The sequence below is a fragment of the Elephantulus edwardii genome, unplaced genomic scaffold, assembly GCF_000299155.1.
Source record: "Elephantulus edwardii isolate Elephantulus edwardi_28Jun2011 unplaced genomic scaffold, EleEdw1.0 scaffold00126, whole genome shotgun sequence".
Classification (NCBI taxonomy): domain Eukaryota; kingdom Metazoa; phylum Chordata; class Mammalia; order Macroscelidea; family Macroscelididae; genus Elephantulus; species Elephantulus edwardii.
In genome coordinates, this window is record NW_006399876.1 from 537,733 (window position 1) to 550,460 (window position 12,728).

General features: G+C 51.5%; 2 protein-coding genes across 2 annotated transcripts in view; one reads left to right on the forward strand and one right to left on the reverse strand.

Annotated features, from left to right (window-relative positions):
- Positions 1-12,185, forward strand: part of LRRC56 (leucine rich repeat containing 56) — a 19,488-nt gene extending 7,303 nt beyond the window's left edge. Inside the window, exons 5-13 of the mRNA XM_006893339.1 lie at positions 7,907-8,003; positions 8,105-8,305; positions 8,944-9,127; positions 9,675-9,851; positions 9,927-9,991; positions 10,274-10,422; positions 10,553-10,659; positions 11,673-11,833; positions 11,967-12,185. Of these exons, the coding sequence (XP_006893401.1) occupies positions 7,907-8,003; positions 8,105-8,305; positions 8,944-9,127; positions 9,675-9,851; positions 9,927-9,991; positions 10,274-10,422; positions 10,553-10,659; positions 11,673-11,833; positions 11,967-12,185 (1,360 nt within the window). The remainder of the gene's footprint in view (positions 1-7,906; positions 8,004-8,104; positions 8,306-8,943; positions 9,128-9,674; positions 9,852-9,926; positions 9,992-10,273; positions 10,423-10,552; positions 10,660-11,672; positions 11,834-11,966) is intronic.
- A 3-nt stretch (positions 12,186-12,188) lies between these two features.
- LOC102850199 (chromosome unknown open reading frame, human C11orf35) overlaps positions 12,189-12,728 on the reverse strand; it is a 7,015-nt gene continuing 6,475 nt past the window's right edge. Inside the window, 2 exon segments of the mRNA XM_006893340.1 lie at positions 12,189-12,341; positions 12,551-12,715. Coding sequence (XP_006893402.1) covers positions 12,189-12,341; positions 12,551-12,715 — 318 coding nt within the window.

Here is a 12,728-nt window from a genome sequence, read left to right on the forward strand (position 1 = left end):
GCCTAACCTCAGTGAGGTGAGCATCCGGGGAGGGGTCCCTGGGGGACTGCAGGGGGGTGCGGTGAACAGCAGCCACCTAACCTCAGTGAGGTGAGAATCCTGGGTGGCAACAGGGTGGGTGTGGTGAGTGTTCAGTGGGGAGCAGGAGAGAGTCGAAGAGAGAGGGCCTGTTCCGAGAGGACTCCTTCACACCAGTCTCCCCCTCACTGCTCTGCCCATCCTAGGGGATGTCCTCTTCCTGGGTGGTCTCTGGAATTTCCCATAGGGCAGGGTCATTTCTGGGTGGATCCCCTGGGAGAATGAGCCCTGCAGCCTGAGCTGGTGTGGGCACCCCACTTCCCCACATCTGGGCTAACGCTTAAGGGGGTTCTTGAGTCTGGCTGGCACAGGTGCACTTGTTGTCTCCAGTGGATCTGGGCCCCTGTCTCCCCAGAACTGAGGGTCAGGGCAGCCTCCAGGCACCCAATGGGATTGTCCACTGCCTCTCCAAGACCTCTGGGCTGAGTTGATACTTTTCCAAGCATGATGTCTTCTTCCGGATGCTGGCCTCTGCTGACAATGCCCAAAGGCTGGGAGGCGGTCTTGGTATCGTTTCAAAGAGGCCCTCCTCTGGATGCAGTCTCCACAACAGTGTGGCTTGGTAGTTTTGGCTTTTAATGGTGTAGTCAATGTCTTGGTCAACAACATTGTTCAAAAGCATCGACTCCTCAGCTTTTCTTATTCACTGCCCAGCTTTCACATGTCTGTGAAGTGACCAGAAATACCCTGACTTGGCCGAGGTGCACCCTGGTCTTGCATGTAACACTCTTGCTCCTTAGCACTTTAAAGGGGTCTTTTGAAGCTGATTTGCCCAATACAGTATGCCATTTGATTCATGACTGCTGCTTCCATGAACACTGTTTGTGGAGGCTCATAAAAGGAAACTTGGACTACTTCAATCTTTCTTTATCAGAATGAACTGACCCAGCCTTCACCTCAAAGTACTGTCACTGGGAATTGAAAATCCAGATTTCACAAGTCTCCCTCCATCTCTCATTGTTCTCGAGCTGGAACCAACCATTGCGTGGGAGGTTAACAATCTTTCTGAGGAGACCCCAGTGGGTTCACACTGATGGTGAGGTGGCATCTGGGTGCCAGCTCCCATAAAGTCATGACTGAAGCACTGTGCCCGCACACCAGAAACCACAACACTGCAACATCGCCAGCCTTTCCTGTTGCTGTTTGCACAAAAAGTCCTTCCCAGAAATGTGCAGAACTTCGAGTCAAGACCAGGCACAGTTCTAGAAAGTTCTCCAAATGTTTTAGTGGGGTTCTGAGTTATTGTGCCTGGTTGTTCCCAGGGGAGGGGATGACACTGCTGCATTCTCTCCATGTGTTTCTGTTGTCAGGGTTGCTGAGTCAAATCTGACCATCTGTGAACAACAAGTCAGACCCTGGAGCCATCCTGCGTCGACCCAATACTCTCCCCCATGCTGCGGTCACTAAGTTTTACACTCCCTTTTGGTGAACTTCAGTCTTTCCCAGAATAACAATCTTTTCCCAAGGACTGGTCCCTCCTGACAACATTCCCAAAGTATGTGAAGAAAAAGTTCACTCCCCTTGCCTCCAAGAACTGTCCTGATTGCTGTTCCTCCAGGCCAGCTCTGTCCATTTTTCTGGCAGTCCATATTCTGTGCTCTTTTCCAGCACCACAACTCTAGGCCAGTGACTCTTCTTTGGCCTTTCTTACTCATTGGCCAACCTCCAAATGCACAGGAAACAATGGAAAATGTCCTTAAATCGGCACCCCACTCCTCAGCACTTGAGAGACGTCCTTACAGCACTTCCCCAAGGCAACACGTCTTTTTGTTTCTTGACTTCTGCTACCATGGATTTTGGTTGTGTATACAAATTAAATAATTGACAATGTCACTCTTTATCAATCATAAATTTTCCTATTGGTCTAGTGGTGAAGATTTTTGTTTTCTTGATGTTGAGAGGTAGACCAAATTGAAGGCTGTATAGTCTTTGATCTTCTTGAGCAAGTGCTTCAAGATCTGTTCACTTTCAGCAAACAGGGTTGTGTCATTTGCATAACTCAGGTTGTCGACGAGTCTTCCTCCTATCCTGATTCCACATTCTTCCTCATAGAGTCCAGAGTCTTGAATGATTTGCTCAGTATACAGACGGAATATATATTGACAAACGAAACAACCTTGGCACATAATCTTTTCTGATTTTAAACAATGCAGTGTTCCCTTGTTCTGTTTGGACAACAGCTTCTTGGTCTATGTATAGAATTTGGATGAGCAAAATTAAGTGTTCTGAGAGTCTAATTTTTCTCAATGTTGTTGTTGGTATGTGACATCGAGTCGCTTGTGATTCATAGTGACCCTATGTACAAGAGCTCTAAATGCCATTCTATCCTGTGCCAACCTCACTGTCTCAAACACATTCCCATCACTTCAGTCACAGAATTGATCCATCTCATCGAGGGTCTTCCTCTCCTGCACCGCCCCTCCACACTCCCAAACATGATGTCTCCAAGGACCAGTCCCTCCTTGCAACATGCCCAAAGTATCAGATGAAGCTTCAGAATCCTTGACTCCAGGGAACATTCTGGCTTCACCCTCTCCAGGACAAACCTGTTTGTTCTCCTAGCAGTCCATGGTATATTCAACACTCTTCTCTAGCACCACCGCTCAAAGGCATCAATTCTCTTTCTATCATCCCTATTCACTGTCCAACTCTCCAATGCATAGCACATAATTGTGAAGGCTATAGCCTGGATCAGGCGCACCTTAGTCTCTAGACTGAAGTCGTTGTTCTTCAATACTCTTGAAAGGTCCCTCACAGCTGACTTTCCCCATGCAATTTGTCTCTTGATTCCTGGCTGCTGCTACCAAGAGTGTTGACTGTGGAAACAAGCAAACTGAAACTGTTAACTATCTCAATCTCTTCACTGTCCATACTGATGCTGCCAATTGGCCCAGTGGTGAGATCTTTGTTTCCCTGACGTTGAGCCTCAATCCATATTGAAGGCTGCAGTCCCTGACACTCTGCAGCAAGAGCTTCAGGTCCTCAGTTTCAGCAAGCAGGGTTGTGTCATCTGCATAACACAGATTGTTGATGACTCTTCCACCAATCCTGATGCCACATTCCTCCTTGTACAACCCAGTGTCTCGGATGATCTGTTCTGCATACAGATTGAAGAGGTTTGGAGACAGACTACATCCCTGACGGACCCTCTTCCTGATTTTGAAACATGTAGTGAGTGTCTCCTTACTCGGTTCTGACAACTGCCTCTTGGTCCAAGTATAGGTTTCGCAGTAGCACAATCAAATGTTCTGGGATTCCCATTCTTCTCAGAGTCAGCCATAGCTTGTTTCGCTCCACCAGTCAAAAGCCTTTGCCTAGTCAGTGAAGCACAGATAGACATTCCTCTGGTATTCTCTGCTTTCTGCCAAGATCCACCTAACATTAGCTGTAATATCCCTAGAACCACAACTTCTTCTAAATCAAGCCAGCACATCTGGCAGTTCTCTGTTGACATATTGTTCCAAATGTCTTTGGATAATTTCCAGCAGAATCTTGCTTGCATGTGATATTAATGATTTTGTTCATTAATTTCCTCACTCTGTTGGATCATCTTTCTTTGGAATGGGAACAAATATTGATCTTTTCCATTCAGTTGGCCAGCTGGCTATCCTCCATATTTCTTGGCATAACCTAGTGAGCACATCCAGGGCAGGGTCTGTTTGTTGACATAAATCAATTGGTATGCTGTCAACTCCTGGAGCCTTTTTTTCCAATTCCTTTGTCCTTCATCACCATAGGCTCTTGCTCATATGTTATTTCATGAAATTTTCTGTGTCAGCCAATTCCTTCTGATACAGTGACTCTAATTGATCCAACATGAATCAAGATGCATTGATAATAATGGGCGACTGGAACACAAAAGTTGGGAACAGGGAAGAAGGATCAGTAGCTGGAAAACATGGGCTCGGTGAGAGAAATGAGGCTGGAGATAGAATAATAGAGTTCTGCACATTCAGTGATTTACTCATTGCAAATACCTTTTATAAGAAACATAAACACAGGCTATACACATGGATTTCACCTGATGGTATGCATAGGAATCATATCATTTACATTTGTGGAAAGACTCTGTAGAGAAGCTCAATATCAGCAGTGAAAACCAGGCCGGGTGCTGATTGTGGGACAGACCACCAACTACTCATATGCAATTTCAAGCTGAAGTTGAGGAAAATTAAATCAAGTCCACGGGAACCATGATTTGACCTTAAGTCTGTCCCACTCGAATTTCAAAACCATCTCAGGAACAGGTTTGAGATCTTGAGCACCTATGAGCATAGACCAAATGAGCTCTGGAAGGATATCAAGAAAATCGTCCACGAAGAATGGAAAAGATCATTACAAAGGCTGAAGAAGAAGAAAAGACCAAGATGGATGTCAGATGAGACTCTGAGTATTGCATTAGAGCGCCGAGAAGCCAAAGCTAAAGGAAGAAACCAAGAAATCAAAGAGCTAAACAGAAAATTTCAAAAGGCAGTCCGGGACGACAAAGCAAGATACTATAGTGAGATGTGCAGAGAGCTGGAGTCAGAAAATCAAAAGGGCTGGACTCGCTCAGCATTTCTTAAGCTGAAGGAGCTTAAAAACAAATTCAAGCCACAGGTGGCAATACTTAAGGATTCTCAATGTTAGTCATAATTTAATAAGATCACATAATTGAATGCCTTTGTTTAGTGAATAAAACAGAAGTAAACATCTGTCCAGTATTCTGTGCTTTCAACCAAGATCCATCTGAAATGACGACATTAGAGAACTGTATAGAATCTTTCAAAGAGCAGCTCACAAAGATAAAGCAACATATTATAACAAAATGTACAAAGAGCTGGGGTTAGAGAACTGAAAAGGAAGAGTGTTCTTGGCATTTCTTAAGTAGAAAAAAACTGAAGAACTCAATCTCTTCACGTAGCTTCATTTGCTTGACTTACACCACTGTTTATCAAGTAAATATCTGACAGAATTTAGTAGCTCATCTGGAAAGGAGAGTGGAGATAGCTGCCCCTCACCTACAGCCTGCAGAACTAGAAAGGAAGAGGCATTTGGAAATCTCAACAAGCCTGCTCCAGGCTCACCAGTGGAGAAAGAAGTGGAAATAGACCAGAATTGGGAAAGTTAACTTTGTGGAAATGTACCTCTCATCAATGATTAAATGCACTTTCAACAGAGTATTATAACTTTAGCTTCAGAAAGAAGTAAAAAGTTCTGTTATTGAGGCCAACAACTTAGCTCAAGAAACAATAAAAACATTTGCGCATTCAAAAATGAAATCAGGAATGAAAACCAAGGCAGAGAAATGGAAGGATCACAGTATTAACAAATAGAATATCCCATTGGAAGCCAAACAAAAGCTCATCAATGCCAAGAAGAAACAGGCCTTCGACTGGACGGCTGTTTGTTCTTCAACAGCAGCAGTGAAAAACACATTAACCCTTTATTGTTGTTGTTGAGTGCCATTGAGTTGAGCACAACTCATAGAGACCCTATAAACAAAAGACCTGAAGCCTTTCTGTAATTATCATCATTTATCAAAGTTCATGAAGTTTCCAGAGGCATATAGTATAGGAAGTGGGTGCCAAAATCTATCAAATCCTCAGCCAAACATGGGTCTGTTTGCCTAATCTAACCTATTAACGGTCCCTCCTCAGTGCTGACCATGACCTGGCCACCGTCCTCGACAGGGCTCATGTCCCGGATACTTGGGAGCTCGGCTTCCCCCGGTGGCTGTTCATGCTGGGATGCCACAGAGTTATTTGTATCGCTTTGTAACACGTTGATATCTGATGGGACAGTATCGTCATCTTTTCTTTCCTTTTTCCAGATTGATCTAGCTGTTCATAGACATTTGTTCCTGCATGTGAATTTTATAATCTGTTTATTGAGTTACACACATGTGCATCATGTTCACATGCACACACAGAGACCCAAGTCTTCCTGGGAGTTTTACTGGGATTACAAAGTAGTTACATACTGAATTGGTTTCCACATGTATCAGTTTGTCATGCTGTGATGCTGGAAGCTATGCTGGTATTACAGTTACCATCAGGTTCACCCACCGTGGCTTTAAGTGGAGCTTCCAGACTGAATCAGACTAGGAAGATAGATGGGCGATATACTCCTGCAAAAGGTGACGGCTGGCAACCTTAGGGCCTGAGATAGTGCTGGAAGCTGAGGCTCTCAGGATGAAAGGCACTTAAATACAACTGGTCAAGAGCTGCTCCTCAAAGTAGTGTCTGTCTTACTGATAGGGAGTAGGACAGAGCTTTTGACTCTCATTTGTTGATGTGGCCCTAATCAGAATGAGGAAACGAAGAACACACATTAGTAATCAGCATGTGGGATGGACAGAAGCACACATCACGATGGCTCTTCTATGTACTGGGGAGCGTCCGCTGGTCTTGGCCATTTCCTCAGACACCCATATTATTGCCTGTGCTGCTGGTGATAATTCCATGTGCATACAAGACAGACCTAGTACCAGTATCCAAATACCATCCTCTAAAGAAAAAGATGAACAACAGGATTTCTGCCAGCTTCTGCAGCCTGAAATGGATCAAACATGCTACCAAGATGCATGGACAATTGCTAGTGATTGGGATACAAAATTGGAAACCATGAAGGGATGGTAGTGGGAACATACAACCTTGATGTTAAAGAGCACCTGACGGAATTTTGTCAGATCAATAACAATTTATTAGAAAGGACTTTTTTCAACAACATAAACATGTGGCCCTTGACATTTGGAATACACAGGAACTCAGTCAGCTATGTCTGTATTTCTGGAGTAGGGAGATGGACGAGGAGATGGCAGCTGGCCAGAGGAAGACATTTCTGCAGGGAGTAAAGCCACCCAGGTCCACGGGTGGACCATTGTCTGGTCCCCATCCGATAAACCAGCTTCCTTTCTGATCACCCTCCAGAGACATCCTACCCTGCCAGAGCCCAGGGGGCTCAGGGAGTCTGCTTCATCTCCAAATCTGAGTGCCTGGGAAGCTATCTCATCAGGAGCGGGGAGAGGCCCTAATGACCCTGAGGAAGCAGGCAGGGCGAGGGGCAGTGTTCTGAGTAGTCTTCACTTAATACTCTTAGATTCACAGAAGATAGTGTCTCCATTAAAGCAAGAGCATTGTGCTGTGAAAAAGCAGAGGAGGAGGAGGATGAGTTGCTGGAAATTAAAACTATGATGAAAATACTAATAGTGAGAGCAGAAGCTGAAGGTGAGCAACTCTTCCAGAAAGCCAAAAAGTGGGAAGATGAGACAGGAAAGAAAAGGTCAGAGAGCATGTGCCAGGCTCAGAAACTATCTGAGAATAGAGAAAACGAAGGGCCCATACACAAATGGAGTAACAAAAATGCCCGGACTGGGGACCACTGGAGGACAGGAAGCAGTAAGCCCATGCCCAGGTCAGGTTCTGTGGGCAGCTGGGTGGAGCCCTCAGGTCATCCATCTGCAGGGGAGTGGAGCTGGCAGAAGGAGGGGCAGGGGTGAGTTCACAGAGGAGGATGGTGGGAGGGCTGGTTTCCGAGCAAACCATAATGGGGTGGGCAGCAGCTGGAGCCAAGCCACCTGGCACAGGACAGCTCTCCACAAACACGCCCAGGCTCTCCAGGGGCCGTAGAGGGGGGAGGGCACTGCACAACCCAGCTCAGGCCTGGTGAAGAGATTGTAGCAAGGAGAACCTCTACACTCTCTTCCTTGGTCTGGAAGCTTCATAGTCACAGGTCTAACTGTACCTGGAGACAGCCAGCCAGGTGTGGCCAGGAGCTGGGTATCAGCCTGGCCACATGCCTTCCTGTACCCCAGGACTGCACTGACCATAAGCCCTGCCTTCTGCAGAGACCTGGGCACGTCTCTGGGCCGCCTGCAGGTGCTGTGGCTGTCCCGCTGTGGCCTGCGTGACCTGGATGGCATTGGCTCCTTCCAAGCACTGAAGGTGTGTTGAGAGAGGGGTTTTGGGGAGCGATGTGGGGATCCCAGGGCTGGGGGACCCTGTGGAGGCCTGGCTGAGCTCCCCCTCCTACCTGGCGGCCCCAGGAACTCTTTGTCTCCTACAACAATATCTGGGACCTGAGCCCGCTGTGCCTGCTGGAGCAGCTGGAGGTGCTGGACCTGGAAGGCAACAGTGTGGACGACTTGGGGCAGGTATGCTACCTGCAGCTGTGCCCACGGCTGGCCACGCTCACCCTGGAGGGCAACCCGATGTGCCTTCAGCCAGCCCCCAGCCCCTCCAGCACGGTACGTAGGTGGGCTTCCTGTGGCTCTAGCCCCTCAGCCTTTCCGTGATCTGGGAACCTCTGCCCCTCCCAAAGTCCACTAGGCCTGCCCAATTCAAGGACCTGTGGGGACTAGAAGCCCCCGAGGGCACCACCACCTGACGCCCTGCATGGTTCTCTTCTATCTCAGCGGCACCAGCCCCTCATCCCCTCCCCTGTGCATCACACGGGGACACAGCTCTGCCCGCAGCCTGTACAGACCCTGCACACACTGTGTACACACGCCCACATGTACACTCCTTCAGTGCCACTGACGCCCCAAAAGACACCTCCTCACACACCTGGGCACACCCCCAGGGAACTCAGCCCCTCAAGACTAGGAAAGTGACCCTCAGGAGTGTGAGTGGATGCACAACGGCCACCCAGCAGTTCCAGAGCCCTGAGTAAAGCTCCTCAGGTTACTCTTGTCCCCTGCTACATGAGGCTGCAGGACCTTGGTGGGTAAAGCCAGAGCCTCAGTTCCCCCAGGCCTTGCGTTCCAAAGTACAGAGCCCAGACCAGCCGTTAGCGGGCAGTATCCCCACCCTGGCTCCCCTGACCAGCCTGCCCATTGGACTTGGGAGAAAGGAGCCAGGACCCAGGTCAGCCTCCACGCTGCAGGTGCACCAGGATTACGACTACAGGACAGAGGTTCGGAGGCTCGTCCCCCAGCTGCAGGTGCTTGATGAGGCCCCGGCTGCACAGACGAGCCAGCCAACCACCCGGACACTGATCCAGGATTGGCTCATGGTGAAAGAGGCCATCAGGGAGGGATGCACCTTGGACAGTCTGCTGCCTGAGCTGGGTAAGAGGCCACTCCCTCTTCTGGCAGCAAAGACACCTACCTGGCATATGGCCTCACTGCTGTGTCTCCAGAAGAGGTGTCCATCCCCCCGGAGGAAGGTCATTATAACCTCCAGGAAAGAGATCTCCACCCCCCACCACTAGGAAATGAGATTGATCTCTACCCCTTCAGGAGAGGGATCACCCCCGGGAAAGGGATCACCCCTCCAGGAAAGGAATCTGCCCCAGGAGAGGGATCACCCCTAGGAGAGGGATCTCCCTCTCTCAGAGGTTTCCATGCTCTCACCTCTCAGGAGCCACACCGTGCACCTCACTTCCAGGCTCCTGCCACACCCTCACCCTTGGCCAGCACCCTGTGGTTCTGGTCTTCTCTGAACTGCTTAACACTTCAGCTGGAGGGAAGTGTCCAAAACTCAGGCTGAAGCCTGCACTGTGGCTGACCCTTGGCACAGCTTCAGAGGACCCTGCCTGCAAGCACGCCTAAGCAGGTTCTTGGGGTGCTTGGCTGGTGTGGTCTAGTGACTTCTGATTCCTTCTGACCTCAGAAGATTGTCCTCAAGGAGCCGCCATGTGGCGACTGGGCCCCATTCGGACTCTGCCTGAAGCCCAGCCCCAGCAGACCAGCCCCTGGCCTCTCTCCCTACTGCTTCCTAGGACGCTTCTACCAGACAGCTTGTTCCCTGAGAACCTGGTTCCAGAAGATGAAGCCAGTAACCTCACCCACGGTAACTGACTCACCCCAGCCCGCTGGCCCTGTGGTCCCAGACCCCACACTAAGCTAAGTGCCCCCTCTTGTGCAGGTGCCAGCCAGGTCCTCTGCGGAAATCCCACCAAAGGCCTTCGGGAGCGGAAACAGCAGTGTCAGGTACAGCCACCCCCATAGCCGTGTCCAGGGCCTCAGTCTCCTCCATGGGCCAACAGCCAGGACCTGATCCTTCTGTCCTGGACCTGAAACCCCAGTTCTCCAATCTCCGCTCCAGCCAGGATCTGACCCTTCTCTCCTGGGAGTGTCAGACCCTACAGCCACCCTGGACCTGGGCCCAACTCTCCAATCCCCACTCCAGCTGACTGCATCTGTCTATCCTGTCATTGTCCCTCCCATGCATGGCAGAGTGTGGCCCCCAAACTGGGCCTTCTCCCTCCCCAGACCTGGGTGCCCCCAGAACAGCTCCCCCTTCACAGGCCTGTGGGCCTCACTGTCAGCACCTCAGCCCAAAGGCCACAACCTGCAGACAGCCCAGTCCTCTCAGCCTCGGCCCCATTCTGGTTCCGGACACAGAAAGAGCTGTGCCTAAGGTGGGTGCCATGCCCTGCCAAGCCCTGCCTCGGGCAAGGGGCAAGTGCTTACTGTCCTCTCACCCGGTAATGGTGGAACCTGAGATAGTAGACAGACAGGACCACACCCTTGTCCCCTCCTGTCCTGTAGGCACCTGGAGTCGCTGAAAGAAGGGGCGGCAGCTCCCTGGGGTCCACAGCCACAGCCAAGTCCCAAGGAGCAACAGAACGAGGCTTGGCCCCCCAGCCTGGCACCCGGTACTGAGGCTGCCCTACTCACAGAGCCCAAGAGTGACCCCAACACTCTCCTGGGGATGGGGGCCCTGTTCTGGAGGCTAGGGCTCCCTGCCGAGGATGGGGCTGCATGGAAAGTGACAGCAATCTTCCTTCTCCCTTCCTGCCCCTGTGCTCCCATACAGCCAACCCCAGAGAAGAGTGGATGGGCCCAGGGACAGTGGCTTGCTTCTGAGTGACCTCAGCGGGAGTGGAGCAAAGGCAGGGCTGCAGGGCGGAGACCTCTCACCCCCGGGGTCTGTCCCCAGACAGGGCTCACTGGAACTGAGACACATGACCTCGGCTGGCTGCCTGCCTGCCCTCTTCCTCCCTGCTGTGTCCCCCATGCAACTGGTGATGGGGTGGGGGACAGAAGAGTACAGGGACAAGTGAATGGAGAGCATAGGACCAGAGGAGGAGACAGCTGGAATGTGCCATACGGGCCAAAGGGCCCAGACGCTGAGAGTGGATGTGGGGCTTGTTCTACAGAGGTGGTTGAGGAACTGGCCCAGGACACCAGCTGAGGCAGGTCCCTTGGGGACAGTGCTCGGGCCTTAAGGGCTCCTGCCTGCCCAAGAGCTGGCCAGATGTGACTGCAGAGAGTGGGGCTACAGGTCCCGGTAGGGAGACAGAAGTGGAAAGTGGTGTGGCCTAGTGAGGGCTGGGCAGTTGTCTCCCAGATGGCAGACAAGGGAAGGAGACCCTTGGCCTCTGGACCATGAATCTCTGGCCCATAGGAGACACTCTTTAACACATACCCCAGCACTCCCAGCCATCCTGTGAACCTGACACTCTTTCCCAGCTTCAGATGCAGAGCCCTGGGCTGGCAGTTCTGTGGGGGCTGATGAATTGGAGTCTGGGCCCTGAGGGATTAATGACTTGAGGCCTTGGGCTGATGGCTCTGGGAAGGTGATGACTCTGGGGGAGCTGGGCTAAGGGCTGTGAGAAGTTATCAGCTTATGGGGGCTGATGGCTCTGGGGGGCCTGGACTGATGGCTGTCTGCCCCTTCGCTTTGCAAAACCCTCAGGGGCCTCAAGCTGCAAACTGGTTCCCTCTCCACCCAAGTACCGGATGCCCCTCAACTCAGGCACAGGCTCCTGGGGGATCACGGAGCAGCAGTTCAGGGGACGTCGGCTCAGGAGCCTGGGGCTGCCAGCAGTGAGAGCCCTGGATGTGACCTTAGGCCAGAGCCCCAGAGCCCAAGGACACCTGGCCCCACTGCCAGCATCAGACATCACACCCAGATCTCCAGGCCTGCAGTGCCTGCATGCCCTGGGCCCCCTCACCCCAGCCCCCTCCGCTCCTTAGCATCAGCCACTACCCCCAGGCTTGCCTGCAGCAGGGGAAGGGGCCCCTGTGTGGCTACGTGGCCTGGGCTCTGGTGTCTGCAGAGCTGGCAGTCGCCTGGTCCAGAGGTTCCCTGATGGTGACGAGCAGGGTGTGGGGTGTGAGGAGAACATCCAGCTGCTCCCCTGCCATCAGCAACTGCCCATTCATTACTGGGGCCTGACCATCAGAAGTCAGGCCTGGGGCAGGTGTGGGCGAACACCACAAGGGTCCCCAGCGCCCGATTACTCAATGGCCTGGCTGCCACGCGCTCATCAGTCATGAGCAGGCTTTCTCCACGCAGGAAGGGAGTGGTCATACCCCTCCACTTGGGGCTGCCCTGGAGACCAAAGAAATCATTTTAACTCTCAGGTGTACAGAAGGTGGTTTACTTTGTAGAAGCCGTTGGTTCAATAAATTATGCAGTGGCAGTATCTCCTCTGTTCTCCCTGCTGCCCACGCCGCCCCTGCACCCTTAGTCCTGCCGCCACTGTCCCATCGTGAACACCACCATCAAGGCCACAGGATCCGCCTGCCTATTGCTCACACCTGCCTGCACGGGTCCTTGGTGACAGGCAGGCATCTGCTCTGGGCCGCGCTCTAGCCCGACAAGACCACCAAGGGGCAGCTCCGGCCCACGCCCTGAGGACACACCTTGGGAGGGGGCAGGCGGGTAGGGAGAGGATCACTGCGAGGGGGCGGGATGGGCGATCTCTGAGGGGGGTGG